The sequence below is a fragment of the Sparus aurata genome, chromosome 13 (genome assembly GCF_900880675.1).
Source record: "Sparus aurata chromosome 13, fSpaAur1.1, whole genome shotgun sequence".
NCBI classification, from domain to species: domain Eukaryota; kingdom Metazoa; phylum Chordata; class Actinopteri; order Spariformes; family Sparidae; genus Sparus; species Sparus aurata.
This window is the reverse complement of record NC_044199.1, coordinates 1,639,613-1,658,078: the sequence shown is the minus strand read 5'-3', so window position 1 is coordinate 1,658,078 and position 18,466 is coordinate 1,639,613. Positions and strand designations below refer to the sequence as shown.

Below are 18,466 nucleotides of genomic sequence, written 5' to 3'. Positions count from 1 at the left end.
GGAGGCCAAACGGTGGAACAGGTTGTGGACTTTTTTTCTTCTAACCACAGCAGGGCACTCCTTTCTGCCCCCGTTATCTTTATTTAGCCTCAATGGCAGATATCCAAATGCTTTGAAAACTGATTTGCACTGATTCAATATTCCTGTCTTTTCTTTTTTTATTTTGGAAAGAGACTTTTGAGTTTGATCCGAAACTGTTAGACTTGATTTTTAGCAGATAGAAAGCGTTCTTGTCCAACAGTAGGCTGCTGTTTATGTCAGTGTGATTTACATGTTTGTGGCCTTAATAAATATTTATACAGCCGTGGGCTTTCTGTTACATGATCGCTGTTGGCTCGCATGCTGCATGTCGCTGCTCCTTGTTCACAGCAGCAAAAAATAAAGTGACAATGCAAGCCAACACTTGCATGCCCTGTCAAATGCCTGTACGGCAGCAGCAGGATTTATAGTGATATTTATGGAAATAAATGATGAAGTGCTGATAGAGGAAAGGGGTCTTTTCTGTCAAGGGACAGAGAAAGAGTGGGTGAAAAGGGAGAGAAGACTTTCTTGTGGATAATTTGTGGGGGCCCAAAGCATTAAGGTGCTAAATGAAAGCTAATTACATAAGGGCACCAGGGGAAATGGGTGCTGTGTGCCCTCAGGCCTCGGCCATCTGTCTGATTTAAGATACACAATGTGTCAGCAGCAAATCGAATCTGCAGGGAGCAATTGAAGTTTCCCTTCACACACACACACACACACACACGGACAGAAACACACACACAGGCTTTATTACAGCAGTGTTGGACCCGTCCTCCCAGGTACTGAATAAGTGTCCCCACACACCCACGCTGGACGGGTCAGCACCGTCCCTCCTCATGTTATAAACTCGACGTTGACAGAAGATGAGCTGCAGGTTACGCTGAGCACATATTCTAACCTCAGTGTGGTGGACAGATTGGATTTACAGCCTCAGTGCAAACCAGAAAATATCCCCCTTTTAATGAATGGAAAGTACAATTTTAAATGATTGCTTAACTGATTGGTCAGTTAATTAATTATCCCTCTGCAGTTCTGTCCATCGTGATCAAGGGAGATGATAATTTGTTCATTTAGGAAAGAAAATGTCTGCTAAATTTTATCTGCTGCTCTGCGGAGATTAGCTGTTAATGACAGTAACTGGTGGGCTGATCATCATTTTCATATTTGATTATTTTAAGGGTCCTTTTGATTGAATAATCAAGTAATTGCATTAAAGAAAACATGAATATCTCAGTCAGGAACGATGGTAAAACCATGAACCAAAACTGGTCCCTATAATGCAACAGTGCAACATATTTAGTCTAATATCATATTAACAATATGTGTAAATGCCGACAGTGACTTCAATGATTTAACTGACTCCTAAAATAGTTTCCATTAGAATTTCCGGTTGAACAGCCATTAGTTTAAAATGAGTAATAGTTTCAGTTGAAGTTTGCAAATCAGTGGTTTCTTGATGAGTGTTGAGAAAGCAACTTTGAAGGCAAAGCTGTGTGAGCCAATCGCTTCACACAGGAAGACGTTGAGCTGCAGCAGAGCTACGGGAAGGAGAAGTCTGATTTGGTTAAAGAAAGCTGCTTTCATTGACAACTTTGTTTAAAAAACGATCAATTTGACAATCCACATGAAGTTATAACAGAATATGATGCTAAAAAGTCTTACGTGTGCAAAAAATGCGACTCGAGTGAGTTTATTACACGTGTCCACCAGTTACTGGATCAAACCAGAGACCACAACAGTTAGAATATCCACTGAATTACATTAGAGAAGCTGTGGTAAGATTACCACAAATGGCCTAACATTGTTTAGTAACCACAGATATACAAACATGAGTGTAGTTGAACCACCAGCAGGATACAGTAGAGACACTTGTTTCCCTCCTGCCTGCTCACAGCCGACATCAAGTCTCTTACAGCGTAAAAACTAAAAGCTGGAGTCTCCATTTCCACAGTTTTAGGGTATTTTGGTCAGTAAAACCAACACTCGACAGGTTGACGTAGCGACAGGACGCATATACACTTGAGTTCAGACATTTGAACTTCACGATGAGCGTGCACTTCCAGCGCTGCAGAACAGAAGTGACATTGAGTAAAACGGGGTTAAACTTGAAGGACTGAGCCTTTGCCCTTCACTCTGCTCCCTGTGGTCTGCACCATGTGGCCCAGTTTCCTGTAAAGCTCCACATTCCAACACAGCAGAGCTATACTCTGGGGATTTAACATGTGACCTCATCTAGCCTGAACCGTACCCTTCTCACAGAGGAACAGTAGAAGTTGTGTCTCCGGTTGAGCTGCCCTCAGCTGCTCTCTTCTGCTCAGGACATGATGAAAGTCACAGAAGCGGCCTCGCTGTCTGTCCCGTTAACACACTTTCCAAGTTGATTGTCTCTCAAAGTGTCATCTGGTCTTTTCTGGGCTGCTCTGCTCTGCCTACACACTCGCTATATATGTAACTGAAGCTGTGCAAAGAGACAGTTGAGCCGGGTGATGCTGCATGCCTGAAATCAATATCACAGTAATGATTTTTCTATCATAAAGCTACGCACGCTCACTTGTTAAATAATCACACTGATGTCCATAAAACAGCAAGATAACATGACGCGAGTGTGACGTCGAGCAATCCTCAAATATCCCTTATCAGGGTCCATAACCTCGTACATACGATACAATTGCTATCTTGTGTTTTGACAGCATAATCGTACACCACAATATCCTCATATCCACAATTTCCTCCGACCTTCACAACATGAGTCCGCTGAAAGAAAATAAACAGAGATATTAAGTTATTGTGCAGCCTTGAGGCCAGGTCGCTCACAGGTATGAAGCTTCTCTCTTCTTCTTCTCTCTTGTTGTTGCATATTGGATCCCCGGGCAGATTTCTGCATTGTTTATTTATGTTAAGCGGCTCTTATTCTCTCTTAAACAGCAGTTATAGATTTAAGTTTAATGACCATCTCAGTGAAAACATCACTACACTCAGTCGCACATTTGCAACTTGCCGCGTCCTGTGTGTTAGCTTCATTGAGAAACTGTTAAAATTGGCTATTTGTATCGTAATTTTTCATCATGCTTTATTCTGAAAGCATAACCAGACATATTGTTTCTAATCAGATGTTGTGTTTAATGTATCTGTGCTAACGTAGTCTGAAGTGTAGTGCTGAATCTGACGAGCTGGGACTGAGAAATATTTTAAAAAACACATGCAGTGTCGAGAATGCAAAGACGTGCCTGTCGAAATGTTGGAAACCATCCGTCTGTGTTATTTTATTATTACCAGCAGATAAACTAAGAACAGCGTGTAAACTAGTCGTGTCTTAGAGTCGTTTCTGCGTCTCTTCAAATAACTTGATTCGTGCTGACGATCCGTTCTGCTGCACCATTGTGCTGCTGTTTAGTTTTATGTTTGCACTTCGCACCGCAGCGTGTGTTCTAGAGTAAATAAAATCTGAATCTGAATCAAAAAGTGGAAAAGCGTGCTCAGGCCAGATGAAAAGACAGCAGCCGAGCAGAATCTGAATGAACAGTTCCCCAGTTCACTGCCAGCCACAGTGGAAATTGCCGTTAATGAGACGTCGGCTGCTCCGATAATGATTCTTTATGAGCACCTCTGCCTGCATGTTTCAGAACACCAGTACAACAGAGAGCGAGCGGGAGGGACGCAGTACTCATTCTTATAAAGCAAATAGTGGGATGGAACAGTCATTAACTGTCACTTTGTGCATGAGGGGAAGTCAAAACGCTCGGCTGAATTATAAACATGTTGGTTTTTTTTTCCTATCTCAGCTTTCACTTCTCCTGCAGTGTGATTCACCTCGCTCGCTCTGGGAAACAAACCCAGCGGACAAACTCGCTGCTCGAGGGCTCAAAAGATTCTAGTTTGGATTACAAGACTTTATTCGCATCATGTTGTCAAATAAGATGGAATGAGGGAGTTTGTATTGCCTCGACTAACAAGGCCTCCAAACCGAGATGACAAAATACTCCAGGCAGTTTTTCGGCGCTGTTGCCCCCGGCGGAATGACAGCATCATCCGTCAGTCGTTGGTTTCATTTTGAATACATTACGGCACGAACGCTGCGTGGTTAAGGTTAAAGAAAGGTTAAGATCCTGGTTGAAAGATACTAAAGTTGACTCATAAGATGTCCAAGCCACATTATTTCCACTGATGTCTCATCGCTGCAGCATCGCTAACATGTTCTGCAACAGCCTTCTTCTGCCTTTGCTTCTGACGGGCAACACTCATAAAATCGAAGGTAACAAGGTCCCAGTCAGGTAGTTTGTTCAGTTAGTCACACCTGACCGCTGACTTCACAGGAGAAAATACATTGTGTGGATACAACAAGCTGCAAGCAACTCAAACTGTAGAGAATAAAGAAGGCAGGCGCTATGAAATGATGATTGAAGTGACAGCGCTCACTGTGTGGGAGATGGAGGCACTCGGATGTGAGGATGGGTGTGTGTGTGTGTGTGTGTGTGTGTGTGTGTGTGTGTGTGTGTGTGTGTGTGTGTGTGTGTGTGTGTGTGTGTATGTGTGTGTGTGGGTGGAGTTTAGCGGGAGAAAACGTGAGAGAGAAGAAAAGAAGGAGCCATCACGCAATCACATGATGATTTCTGAAACAAGGGTAGCTTTATAACTGTGCTCCTCTCTAACAACCAAAAAGCTCCAGTGAGTAATGCACAGAGCAAACCCACACACACACACACACACACACACACACACACACACACACACACACACACACACACACGAATGCAGGGTTCCTATTAGTGACACACATGCAGAAAACACACCCATCCGCTGTGTGCGCTTGTCTCCGGGTAGGTGAGTTGGATAATCCCATGACTCGCCTGACCTCCTCCATACTTCTGCCAGTAGTGACACTCGATTGGCTGAGAGGCTGAGCGCGGGGAGGGGAGGAGGCAGGGAGGCAGGGAGGCAGGGAGGGAGGGAGGAGGGAGGGAGGGAGGCAGGGAGGGAGGGAGGAGGGAGGAGGGAGGGAGGGAGGGAGGAGGCGTCTGCCCCAGCAGCAGTAATACGAATATTATATAACCTTGGCAGATGAGGTGGTGTGAGGGGAAGAGGAAGAGGGGGAATGAGCAATGAGAGAGGAAGAGAGAGAGAGAGAGGGAGGGAGGGAGGGAGGGAGGGTGGGAGAGACGGATGCGATTGAGGGAGAGGAAGTGAGAGTAGAGAAAGGCAGGAAGGGAGCAAAGTACAGTAAAACAGTGAAATTACACAATAAAGATTAAAAAGTCAGCCAACAGATTTTTATAAATATTGTTTTACATAATGGGTAGATGGGCTTCACGGTGTTATATAATCCTGCTGTGTTCATTTTGTCGCGTTTTTATTTAAAAAATAAATAAATAAGATGAAGAATATGAATGAGGAGAGACTGTCAGCACTATACAGGATCATAACAGCCACTGTGCTTCACCAATTAACTGTTTAGTCGATCATCAGTAAATTAATCAGCAACTATTTATTAATCATTCAGTCTTTAAGTGTCCATCCATCCATTTTCTTCCGCTTCAGTCTTTTAGTCTTTAAGTCATTATTTTTAAAGCTAAAATGCCAAATATTATAGATATATAGATAGATATTTAAAGACTTAAAAGAAAAAGAATATTCTGACATTTAAATCTGCTGTTTAATTTAAAGTGAATATAATTGTTTTTAGAGCTGCAGTGATGAAAGAAGAACTGTGTTGTTGCTTTCAGAGGTGAGACCGACGTTTCAAATCATTCAAGTCCAACGAATCTCAGTCGTGCGGGCAGACCAGGTGAAAACACGTTATATCATCATCAGTTCTGCTGTTTTTTGAATGTAGATGGCACCACCTCCTCTACGGGTCTCTGATAATGGTTGGCCTTTCAGAGAGCCCACTCACTATCACTGAGTGGGCAGAACATGGAGGATGTTTACTGAGTGCCAAGGTTCCCATGAAAAAAAGAGATGGAAATGCATATTTGTGCAGAAACTAGCACGAGTGCATTACAGTTCAACTAAGATAAATGTGTTTGGAGTTTGTGATAAAAATCTAGATGTTTAATTTCTGCCCACTCAGGCTTTTTCACCGCTGCTAATTAGAAACAGAATCAATAGACGACGTATTTTTATGACATTATCCAGCGGTTTGAAATAGTTCCCACCAAAATTAAAAAGTAAAGCAGCTGCAGTGTGCAAAACTTCTTACTCAAGAAAACAAGTTAGAAATTACACTAAAGCATACATTAGTTTCCCCAAATGTCTACTTTAATATCTCTGGCAGAGCCGGTGGGTTTCCATGTTTGCGTCACGCCTCTGCGTTATAAATGTTCTCACACTCTGAGAGAAACCACCACTCTCCCACCGCCCGCCACAGACTTTCTTGCTCTCACATTTTGGCCCTAAAAAAGCTTTGATCTAAATGGAAAATAAGCTGTCCTCTCATCGGTTCCCACTGTAGTCACTGGTATATGACTCCCCGAGCGCCGCAGCGGGTCAGCCCGGTTCAGTTCTGCCTCCGTAGTTACTCCAGGCGCTCTGTTTGTTGTGGACTGTCATTAGTGCCTATCTGTCTTTTCCACCGCCTCGTCATAACGTTACGTCGTTAAGAGAACGTCTAACGCATTTATGACTTGTAGCTGCTCCGGTTTGATTGAATCAGCTGCTGGCATGTTCTTGTGATTAATTGAAAATCAGCATCCTGTTTATTGTCAGAAGTCACAACTGATCACCACGTCTGTCTGTGAATGTGCCGTTTGTGAGGATTGTGCATTCTTGATAAAATCCTGCAGGCTCGCACTGTCTGTCGCAGCAGGATTTCATTTAATTTACTGTTTTGTTTTTTTTCTCTCGAGTCATGAACGTTGCCGAGGCGCTCCAGCACATCCGCTCTGCGCCGTCTTTCAGGATTGACACATTCTGGTAGCATGTGCTCACACGCAGGAAGAGATATTTAGAGGCGCTAGAACGTTGATTGGCAGCATGTCTCAGGATGTAAACAGTGTCTGTCCTGCTCACATTTATGTTACATTAGCCTTTTATAAGACAGTGCAGCAACACACACACGCACACACAGACACACACGAGTGCACATGGAGAACAGTGTGGGCGGAGAAAGAGCAGCAAAGGGCAGTGAGCTGCAGCTTTTATGTGCTTTCTTTTTTATTTTTTGTAAATTGTATAATTGTGTGCGCAGGTGTGTTTGTTAGGCTTCTATTTTCTGCATGTATGTACCAGACTGTTCAGCACACACTGCTCAAACACAAGTCACTTTTGCCGTGTGTGTGTGTGTGTGAGAGGGAGAGAGAGTGCTCATGTTTATTGCACTCTGGTCCAGTATGCAGGCGTTCCTAATGAGGCTTGAATCTGCGCTGCATGGCTCAGAGCCACACTTGTTGGCTCAGCGATGGGAGGAGCATGTGAGTTGGAGCAACAGCAGAGGGGGATTATGAGTGCTTAATTCAAACACCACCCTGTGGCCATTTTACATTACCGGCATTGTGGAATATATCTGCGTAACATGACCTTTTCAAATTAATTTCAAAGAACCAAAGATGGCAAGCGAAAGAAGAGGTAGGTGTAGATCAACTCTTTCGGAGCAGTTGCAGCAAATAAAAACCTCAAATTATCTGAAAAATCTCAGCTTGTTAAAGCGCACGCCGTGTGAATGCCTACACGGGCTTCAGTTGCCGTCATGTGATCTCCTGCTTCACTTGGCCGTCTGGATTTCTTTCCAGTGGCTGAGCAAACCTCGAGAGAGCCATCGCAGGTCAAGCGCTGCCCGATAATGAGTGTTCACAGCATCTTCACTCAAATCCAGCCATAGCTACTTTAAGTTGACAAGTAATGAGAGTGCCAGAAAGATGAGCACATAGCAGGAGGACACCATACTCCTCATAACGGGGTCGGGGGGGGGAGGACGGTCCTCTCTATTAATACCCGACTACTGCCAGACCGACAAGCCAGAGTTAAGACCGGTACATATTATAAAGCATCTGCCAAATGTGCAGAGTGATAGTGTTGCATTTAAAGTTCAAACATAGTGTAGAGTGGTGAAAAACACTGAGCTCACCTTGTTTATCTATTTTCTAGCGTTGGCAGCGTGAACAGGATCCGTCGCACAACAAGGTGGAAATGACAGTTGGGTACTGATCTGGGTTTGTGTTCAGGTTTTCGTGTCAAATGTAGGTCACAGTTGTGTTGAGGTTACTGTACCTCGATCATATACAGTAAAAAAACAGCCATAAATGTGGGTTTGATAAGTTTCAGGATGAGCCGAGCTGAGTCATTTAGGTGTTAGTCATGCAGCCTTGAAGGTCTGTGGTTGAGTTGTGTGTTTGTTGTTTGAATAAACTTTTTTGCCTTGTTGTATTTTTTCACCACATTTTTTTTTTTGAGGTGCTCCCTCAGAGCGAGAGACTTCAGGGCAGTTTACAGGGTCTTTTGGGCCGTTTGCTTCCATAACACGTCTTCTGTCAGACGAGTGGAAAGAAAATGTAGAAAAACAAAAAACATGAAGGTTTGTAGGTCACATTTCTGTCGTGCATCGTTTATTCTCATATCTTATGGCTGATATTATTGGTCCATATCAAAGCTACATCGGTCTGCGTGTCTGTCATCTGATTTGCGGTGACAAGAAAGCTTTTGATATGATTTTTGAATAATAAAGTCTTTCTTTCTTCTATCTTTATCCGGCTGTTTGATACTATGATAATAATTTGTATCAGTACTGGCCTCCCTGAATTGTTATCGCAGCAAGGTCAGTTTTTGTTTTTTTTAATTAGAACAGATAAAATACCAATAAATGATGAAACGTGTGATTGGATCCTTGACTTTTTAAAAGGTATTTTTCTACAGATCATGCCGGTAACAAGCTCCCCGCTCTCCCCCACAACAGTGCAGTTGTCTGCTTTTGACTGCCAACAGCTAAGACGGCATCGCTTTCTGACTCCTGCTGCTATCTTGACCTGTCTGCATGTGTCAGGAATGAGTGTTAAGCTATGGCTAAACTCCTTAGCTGGTCGTCCTCCAAGATCCACCACCTCTACTCCACCTTGGTCGCCGTCCAGTCCGCATGAGCAAGTGTCGTCTTTCCAATGACCATGAAGCGGCGGCATGAATTTAAGTTGTGCTTGTATGTGGAGATGGGGTGACTCCAGATCTGTGAGATGGACACTAACGAGTTTCACTTCTATCATCTCCCCGCTCCCGTCTACAGAGCTCAGCAGGAGCAACACTTGGGGAATTAGTGGGCAGCGTCACCAGCAGGGCTAAGATATCTATAGGCCTGAATGTAAAGTCATTACCAGGCTTAGCGAGCCAACTCTGTTACATAATGCCCTCATTCAAACCGGTGTGCTGCCAAAACAAACAAGAGAGAAAAGATTTAAGCCCTTCTAATGCGGTCAAATTCTTGTCATGGATTACACAGACGTGTCAGTCTAACACTGGTCTGGAGTCTGTTTGGCTGCAGCACGCCCTGTAAACTAACACACTCCCAACGTACATGCTGGCTCTCTGCCCGCAACATATCTGTCAACCGGATTCAGATGTAACCATTACTTTAAGTCTAATTATAGACGGGAGTCTCTGTGTGTAAATGACATCAGTTTTCACGAGAGCTTCAGTGATGGGCTCCTTCAGGTTTGTCTCTGTGTCGTCACACATTGAGCATTAATGAGGAAACGATCAGCGAGCTCTCTGATGATGGACATTCAGCGTTCCTGCTCATAGAGTAGGAGTGTGGACATAAAACATTCTCATGGACGTTAGCAGGAGCAGTGACTGCGGCCACTTTAACATGAGTTTCTCTCGTGTACCACAATTTCACTGTGACACTTCAGGAAGGACGACGACTTGCAGGTTCCACTTAATAAGTCGTTGTTCTATTTTAGCAACATCTTAGGTTTTGTTTCTTTTCTCAACCTGATTGGCTAGTTGGACTATGTTGACGTGACGTATGCCCGTAGATGGCTTTGCTGGGTCAGTGTATTATTTCACATCCTCTTCCTTAGTTGATGTCTTTTAAATCATCCGTCCTTCCAACATTTTGCTGTATTTTTTTTAGACTGTTGCCGCTGCAAATGTCGGATTTCTGGCTGGTTTTTATTGTATTGTTTTATCTTTTATTGCTACTATTTGCAAGTGCAAAAATTGCAAAAGATTCTGATAGTTTTTGCAGTTTTTGTCACTTCCATTTGTGTCAGCTGTGGTGATTGCGAGGAAATTAAGCAGAATTCCCATCAATTGTTGCAATCACAACATGTTGAACATCCTGGAGGGTTGTTGAAAAATGTGAAGTTAGATTATGGATCAGGCTTGTGATCACTTCCCTTGTCAGCTCGTCAAAATGAACAAACCATCAACTATATCACATCAGAGTTTTGAATCTGAACCTTCCAGTCAGCTACAGTGAAGTCAGTGTGCTGTGTCACATCTCTGTGGTGCAGCACAGAAAAGACTTTTGTTGTTTCAGTTTGCTGCTTCTTTTCCCTGTAGGATATTCTTTGGGTGTAAATAACAGTTTTATTCTTTGTGCAATATACAACTTTTATTCTCAACATTCATTCATCTGATTGTAGAATTGACTGTAGAAAAAGCAGAGCGAGCAGTGGCACGATCAGAATGGTTATCTGTCTTCAGTTCAGATATTTCCCGTCGCCGGCCGGATTTGTCTTCAGGGTTTTCACGTCTCCTAGCAACAGCACAACATACCACTGAGACTGTCAATACCTATAAAGCAGCGCTCTGCAGCCTACCTTGGTGACAAACGTCTTTAAAACTGGATGCAGCTCATTAATCTTAACGTATTGTTCTCTCTTCCTTTCCTTCTCTGTGCACTTTTCAGCTCGTCACCCAGAGCGGGAGAGACCATCAGTTCTGCAGTGCCGGGTCAGTCCAAGCCGAGCGGGCAGACGCACAAGATCTGTTTGGTGTGTTCGGACGAGGCCTCGGGATGCCACTACGGGGTCGTCACCTGCGGCAGCTGCAAGGTGTTCTTTAAGAGGGCAGTTGAAGGTTGGTCTCACACACCCAGACATCCACTCCCTCCCTCAGACGTGACGCTACTGGCAGAACCTGAATTTTGTAATCGCCACACATTTTTGAGCCGATACATTGTGGCCACATTTACACCAGGTCATAATCAGATTTGCATATTCATGTCCATGTATTCGACATTATGCAGCCACAACATTGTGCATGTGCACTTAATAGCGATGGTTAGCATCCATTAGCTTTGTACATCTTGTCCCAAAGATCCTCAGTCACTGGACTTACATAAGGTCTGCTCTTGAAGCTGTTGCACAACAGTGAAACATCTCCACTGTTTAGGAAAACTGGATTTAAAAAAACACAATCCGAGGTCAGAGTAAAATCTGGGGGTTCTTGTTGAAGCCATGCGTCACATACACACTTGCATTTCTGTGGGTTTGAGTCTCAGTCTTGACCTTGCATGTCAGCGCCTCCTCTTCTCCTGCCTTTCCTGTTCGTCCTGCATCAGAGCGGAGGTGCCTCGCTAGTCGTTTTGATTGACAGCTAACAAATTGGAGATTTAAAACTTAACCATTAACAAATCGTTGACTCATAGAGGATTAATAAAACAATGAGCCTGCGAGACAGCCATTCTTCTGCTTTGCTTCGCTTCCAGTCGGCCTCTTCTGATAATATATTCAGTTGTTGTCTCACAGGCGAACAGCTCGGGCACTAATTGCCTCGACAGAGCCTTAAGTTGCGAGGAACAGGAATGCACCTGACAAACAGAGTAATCTGTGTTAAAGGCTTTCTGCCATGCAGTCCATCTCCCTCTGCTCCTCTCTGCGTCTCTATCCTCTCTCTGTGTGCATCTGTCTCTGCAGATGTGTGATTAGTTTGAAAAGGCTTTCTGAGAAGTATGTAACTGTGAATTGCTTATTGCATTCATGAACAACAGACACTAAATAAACCCGTCTGTATTTATTATTCATTCAACACTGGGACTAAATGACCAGAAATGACCCACACTAATCTCTTCCAGTTTGCAGAGCGGCATCTTTGTCCTTTTTCTTCCATCTCAGTCTGTCGTTCTCTGTTTCTGTGACTAACACTGCTGCTGAAACAAATACAGCTGGTGACCAAACCTGCTGCAGGGAAACGCTCAGTGTAACAACTTCTGCAACAATTCAGGAACAAATCATGGCTGGTGGTTGATCATGAAAACTTTAAAGACACTTTTAGTCTCCTGCACACAATCAGACATTTTAGAAAGCATGTGTTAAACATTAATAAAGATGATGTGCTGCTACAGTTAAAGGGCAACTGCTCCAATGTTACACATTAAAGAGTGTTCACGGTAAAAATGCATATGTGAAAAAAGTAGTATAAAGTTTTGTGGCTCCAGAGGAAGCTGCTTACTGCACCCAGTGATCGCTCAGTGCTTGTTGCATTGTGGGTAACGTAGGCGCCACAGGAAGAAGAATGCATGGTGTTAAAAAGGTGCTGTGGCAGGACAAATCAACACAGCAGAACAATATAATTTTTTTTTATAACACACATTCTTCTTGTGCCTTCATTACCCACAATGCAATTTAGCCACTAGTGACATCACTGGAGGCAGTATTCCAGATTCGTGCAGCTTCCTCTGGACCGGATCGAGAGCTCGGTCCTCGTGTTTTCTGTTCACTGCAGCGACACAAGAATGTTTTTGGTTTGATGAAACTTTCTATAAATAGAAATGTAAGATGGATGTTGACGTAAGTATGTTTTTATGTGATGTTGCATGTTAGTCGAGATCAGATGGAGATAGCATGCTGTATATTATACAACTACTTGTTATTTTTGGAAAATTCCATATTCATAACAGATAAATGAGAGAACTTTCCTGCACTTTATCATAAAGTTAAACATTAAAGAGCCTCCATTTCTGTTTATAATGTTTAAAACAAAACAGCAATCAAGACATTTCAGCCGTTAAATGATTATATAATATGCTTCCGACATGAAAACTCCAGCGCTGTGAATGAGATTATCTCTTTGTTTGGCTTTGTGTTGTTAGATTTGGTTCTATAATGTGTCTGTATGTAGGATAAAGAAAGAAAGGCAGCGTCCTCTGGAGCCACAAACAGGCTTCATGCTTCTTGTTCACACATGCAGTCGTCCTCTTTAACTGGTAAACACACTTTAAAGTGTAAAATTGGTGGCGTTGCCCTTTAAGAGTTGTATGATTGTTGACTGTATTCTAGTAATAATATCTCTTTTTAATTCTGTGGTGTTGGAGTAAATGCCAAGCACTCAAACTGAAGTTCTACAGTAGCACTGAAAGAGTTATATCTGTTATTTTTTGTTTTTCTCCCCCCTCTCTATCCTCCGTCCGTTGTCTCTATGGTGAAGGATGGAGAGCACGACAAAACACAGATGGTAAATAAATGCACTTTCAATAACAACAATGACAACTATGATGATGATTATGATGGAAATACTATCACCTCTGTACTCCTTCAGCACTGAAATCTGAGCAGTCTGCCTCCACACATGCGCAGCCTCCTCTGCCAGCTATCTGTTAATGCATGCAAATGTTCTGATTTGGTAATTCAAGTCAGCGTAAATTGCCTGTGAGTGATTTTGTGCTCCATAGTTTCTCCTCCTTGAATGCTCCACCTCATCACAGGTGGTAGATCCAATAATTGCAATCACGTCCCCGCCTCTAATTAGGGTTATTCTTTTTGCACTTGACACTCTTTAACATCCAGAGATCTGATGTCAGACAATCACCTCTCGATCTTTTTCCCCCTCACTTGTGCTGTTCATGTGTTTTATTTGCTTTATGTGTTTCACTGATAACTGTATGTAGGCCATGTTCAGGTCTCTGCCCACTGTTCACTCATATCACTGTGTTTTGAGTTTAAAATGTGAATTGTATCTCCAAACCTTTTCAGCTTTATGATTGTGCATATTTTAGATGATTCACTCGGCTTTTAAATTGCATATTTATAATTAACTTATTCCAAATTCTCCTTATTTTTAAAGTTAGGTTGTTTGGTGCAGATCGACTATTGCTCCCACGCTGCTGGCCGTCAGAGACGATGTCAGGCTCACCAGAAAATTATGAATAAATACATAACTAAATAAATAATAACATAAACAAATGAAGAAATAAATTAAAGTAAGAGGAAAGTAAATAAGTAAGGGAGTTAATACAAAGGTATATAAACACTGAACATAAATATAAGTTAATTACTTCTTGCTGCATTTGATGGCATTATAATTTATAAATTGATTCATATATCTACTTTATTTGTAATTGTGGCAGCTCCTCCATACAAACATTCTCAGATGTAGGTGCGTTAAAGAAGTGTCACTCGAGTTTTCAGAACATCTGTAAATCTAAATAACTAGAAAAAAGGAACTCACTAAACTGGTGGTGAGAGGTTGTTGGTAAGAAAACCATTTGGTTTGTTGGAAAGTGATAAATAAAAAGACATTTTATTTCAGGAGTGTCACTTTTTATTTCGCACTTTAAACCTTCACACCCTCTGAAATAAATAAGTAACAACCTCGAGTCTCAGAACAGAAATATGAGGCTTTTCTGGTAGGCAATAATGAAATTTGTATTCTTGGTTGAACTGTTTTTACAGTAAATCTCTCGTGTCTACGTTGGTTTTCTACAGGCAGATTCTGCAGTGCAGTGTTTTTCATGTCATTTAACATATTACACATATTTTTGGTATGAAACAGTGGTTTTGTGGTAGATTTAAAGGAAACGTTAACTTATAAAATTGCAAAAACAAAAAAAAGAGGGGTACGTTCTTTTGTGATTACTGTTTTGGGTTGGGGTTAGATGTACCATTAAAATCTGAATGTGTTGAGAAACAATGAACACATTCTTCAGGAACACATCAACAGACGGGCTATTTTTATTTTTTAAATTGTGGTTTTCCCATCAGGTCATAATTGAAAGTGTCTGGTTATTGAGGAAGCAGAAACACAAACACTCGCTGGTCATAGCTCCACACATACATAAGTTGCTTCCTTTTTAAGTTGCAGACCATCAGATTAAGTTACCAGTAATTGTTTCTAAAAAAGGAAAGGAAGTGTTCGGGTTCAGACTCCTGACCTCGTCGCTATGAGCTGACGGCACTAACTACTGAGCAAACACTCGTTAGCTGCAGCCCGACATGCTGGTGTTAACGACGGGCAGGCAGAGAGAATCATCGGTGAGCTTCAGCCGGCACTTTTAACACCACAGATGGCTTTTTACGCCATTGTTTGCAATGACTTCCTGTGATATCAGCGATGCTGCAGCCTGGCAGAAACTAGGCTGCTACCTCGTCATCACACCAGAAACCCTGCAGATTCATTTCTCCAGCCTCTGTGGAACACGATTATTTGTAGTTTTCAACGGGGAATCTTTCTGTTATTACATGTCTGGAGAAACACTGCATTTCCCACATACACAGATATAAACCTAATTCACCGTATTTAATTCCTTTAACTTCAGTCTTGCTTACGTTTGTGTTGGAGGATATTCCACATACTGACACCTGAGAGTGCATTTAGCTCCAGCAAACGTCATGTAGGGCGCTGCAGTGCTGAAACCTCGTTAAGCTGAGCTAATCATTTGCTCGGTGGCCCAGATTCTCTGTTTGCCCGAGCTCATAAATGTGCATTTAGGTTTCTGTATCAGTGTTCACCTACCTGTGAGCACGCAGCAGGAGGGCATGATAAAGAAACTAAACAGTTCTAAAGGTAACTCCACAGTGATGTCAATAAACTTTATCGTTTAATTGAAAGTACCCCAAAGTTACACTTCAGTACAAGTGAAGATATTGTGGTAAAATATTACTTTGGCATACAAGTAATCCTGGAAACAAACAAGGATTCTCAGCCTCGCCAGTTCTTGAATCTGATACGTAAAATACCAGAATTACCAGAATTAGTGCTTTTAAGATGAATTAATTTAAAAAAGTATTACTTACTGTAATAACTAAAGTTAGCAAATAAATGTAGAAGGGTAAAAAGCATGATACTTGCAAAGAAAATGTTTTGGAGAGAAATGTAATTACTGGTTAAACCTTAAAAATCCTCCATCTCAGAGTGTTTTCTAACATCTGAGGGATCATTCTCCAAAAAATGTGTTTATATTGCCGATATGTTGATATTGGAATATGTCTTTCCCCAAATATTGACCCCCAAAAACACTGTGTAAAGTATAATCCTTTACAGAAAGTCAAACTTTCAGGTAAAAATCCTGAAACGACGTGTACACGAGCATCTTAAAGGTTGGACATTAATCCTTCAGTCATTCCAACATGTAACAAACACAACAGACGAGCGGCTAAAACTTCACCGTTACATCCACAGAACCCTGCTCATGTTACGTTTGCTGAGTGTCTTATATAAATCTCTAAGGATCTGTCCTCATGAATTGATCCATTAAAGGTTGTCGCTGACGTTACTGGCAGGTTAAAGTAGGTCAGGATGTTTCTACAGTCCCTGTTTTTCAAACGCTGCTTTCATTAAATTCTCGTCTCATTTCCATCGTGGAGAAACTTGTTGGTTAGCAAATATTTTTCATCTTTTTTTTTCCACTGACACGCTTAACACGAATGCTTTCTAAGGAATGATACCGAGTCCAGACCGCACAGCCGGCCAACCAGTGATGTCTTAATTCAGTTATTGCGCTGTTTGTTCATGAGCTGGCTCGAGATCACAAGACATTTTTATTGGATTCGTTGGTTGAAACGTTCTGTGGCCAAACACATGTTCAGAACCTGAGACAAAGGCGGCTCTATTGTTGGGTTCAGAGGCATCGTTTCAGGATGCAGACCAGTGTGCTGCTTATAGAGTTAACGGAAGACATACAGTATAGTTTTGTTTGTTTTGTTTTGTTTTTTATATAAGGCGTCAGCAGTATTATTGAATGCCCTTTAGTTCAAAAAGCTGCATCAAACACATGATATTTCAAAGATCACTAACAATATTTATGGTCCCAAAGGGCATTTTGTCGAGGCACTATTGACTTTGTATAAGGTTGTTTTTAGCTGCGATGTATCTATGATGAGTGACGCTGTTATACCCGAGTGACTAATGAGCAGGACTTCACTTCAGCTCTCAGAGTCGACCGTAGTTTGTTTTGTTGGAGAAAACTATGATCGGGCCGTCCGGACGTCCAGGCGGTGCGGACGCTCGTAAATTAGACCAGCTTTTGAACTCTGAAGGCTGAAAAAGTTTAAAATAGTTCCACCTTAGGCTACACGTAACACAGACAACCAGTCAGTGCAGGAAACAATGAGCCACTTTTTTCAGTCTAATCTCATCTCATCCCTTTCCGGCACAGTGTCTTCATTGTGCCTCGTTTCTCTGTTGGACCAGGACCTCAGACACAAGGTCCGCTTTTTTTGGAAAGGCAGAAGTTAAATCCAGGCCTTGACAAGAGCATAAAGCTAGCTGTAAAAACCTGCGGATGAGATAAGAGGCAGCTTCAATAAATGTGCATTATCAGTTAATCTGCAGATTATTTTCACAAGTAATCGATCAAGAGCCTCGAGGGACGTCTTCAGATTGTTCACTTCGTCCACAACTCAAAGACTGGAACCTGCAAATATTTGACATTTTTACTTAAAAAAAACAATTAATCGATGATCAAAATAGTTCACTGGATTGACTAATCAATTAAACGACTCATATTTGCAACTCAACAGCATCTTTTAACTAGATTGGCACTCAGTAGAGCGCATACCTCCGCCAAAGCCCAACAGGCACCTTTAATTCAATCAAGCCTCATCGAATATCAAATAAAATCTAGATCTGGATTTTATTTGGGATCTGCGTCATGTTGTACAGACGCTGAGATGTGACAGATTTTTACCTGAGAAATTAACAACAATAATGAAACTTAACCCTTTCTCACCACATTAAAGAAAGTCAGATTCATCCATTTTTTCCAAGTTTTATGGAAATTCCTTCAGTATTTCTTTTGTGTGATCGTGCTGACGAACCAACCAACCGCCCTGAAACAGACACGAGTGGAAACATAACCTCCTTGATGATGCAATCACATGTAACTCTCTTTAAATATGTGATACCTTCCATCAGTTTCTTTTTCCATTTCTGCCCTGTAACTGAAGGAAGTGGCAACTAAACCAACCAGAACAATTGTCTCTGGTGTCTATTCTCTGTAAATCCCTTCCTACGGTCTGTTTCCCATGATGCGATCTCAGCAGCAGATGTTCTTTGTTGGTTAGTGACTCATCTGGCACATCGGAGGTCATTCTAGATAATCATGACAGCTTTTCATAGAATGGCTGTCATAGTGAAACTTACAGATGACCACGGCATCTTAAGAACATCGCCTGGTTGATTGTGTCAATTTGATTAAGCTTCAGTCTGAATTTAAAGGAATGTGTTGATGCTGGAACGATGAGATCCATGTGACACTCGTCAGGCTCTGCCTCACAAGTACTGTATGTGTTAAAGCACA

The 18,466-nt window shown here is 42.0% G+C and overlaps 1 protein-coding gene across 2 annotated transcripts in view; it reads left to right on the top strand.

Annotated features, from left to right (window-relative positions):
* Nucleotides 1-18,466, top strand: part of LOC115593953 (glucocorticoid receptor) — a 68,363-nt gene that overhangs the window by 31,696 nt on the left and 18,201 nt on the right. The window contains exons 3-4 of one of the 2 annotated variants that reach the window (XM_030437675.1): nt 10,859-11,028; nt 13,378-13,404. In XM_030437675.1, coding sequence (XP_030293535.1) covers nt 10,859-11,028; nt 13,378-13,404 — 197 coding nt within the window. The remainder of the gene's footprint in view (nt 1-10,858; nt 11,029-13,377; nt 13,405-18,466) is intronic. The other variant, XM_030437676.1, reaches the window with a different exon arrangement.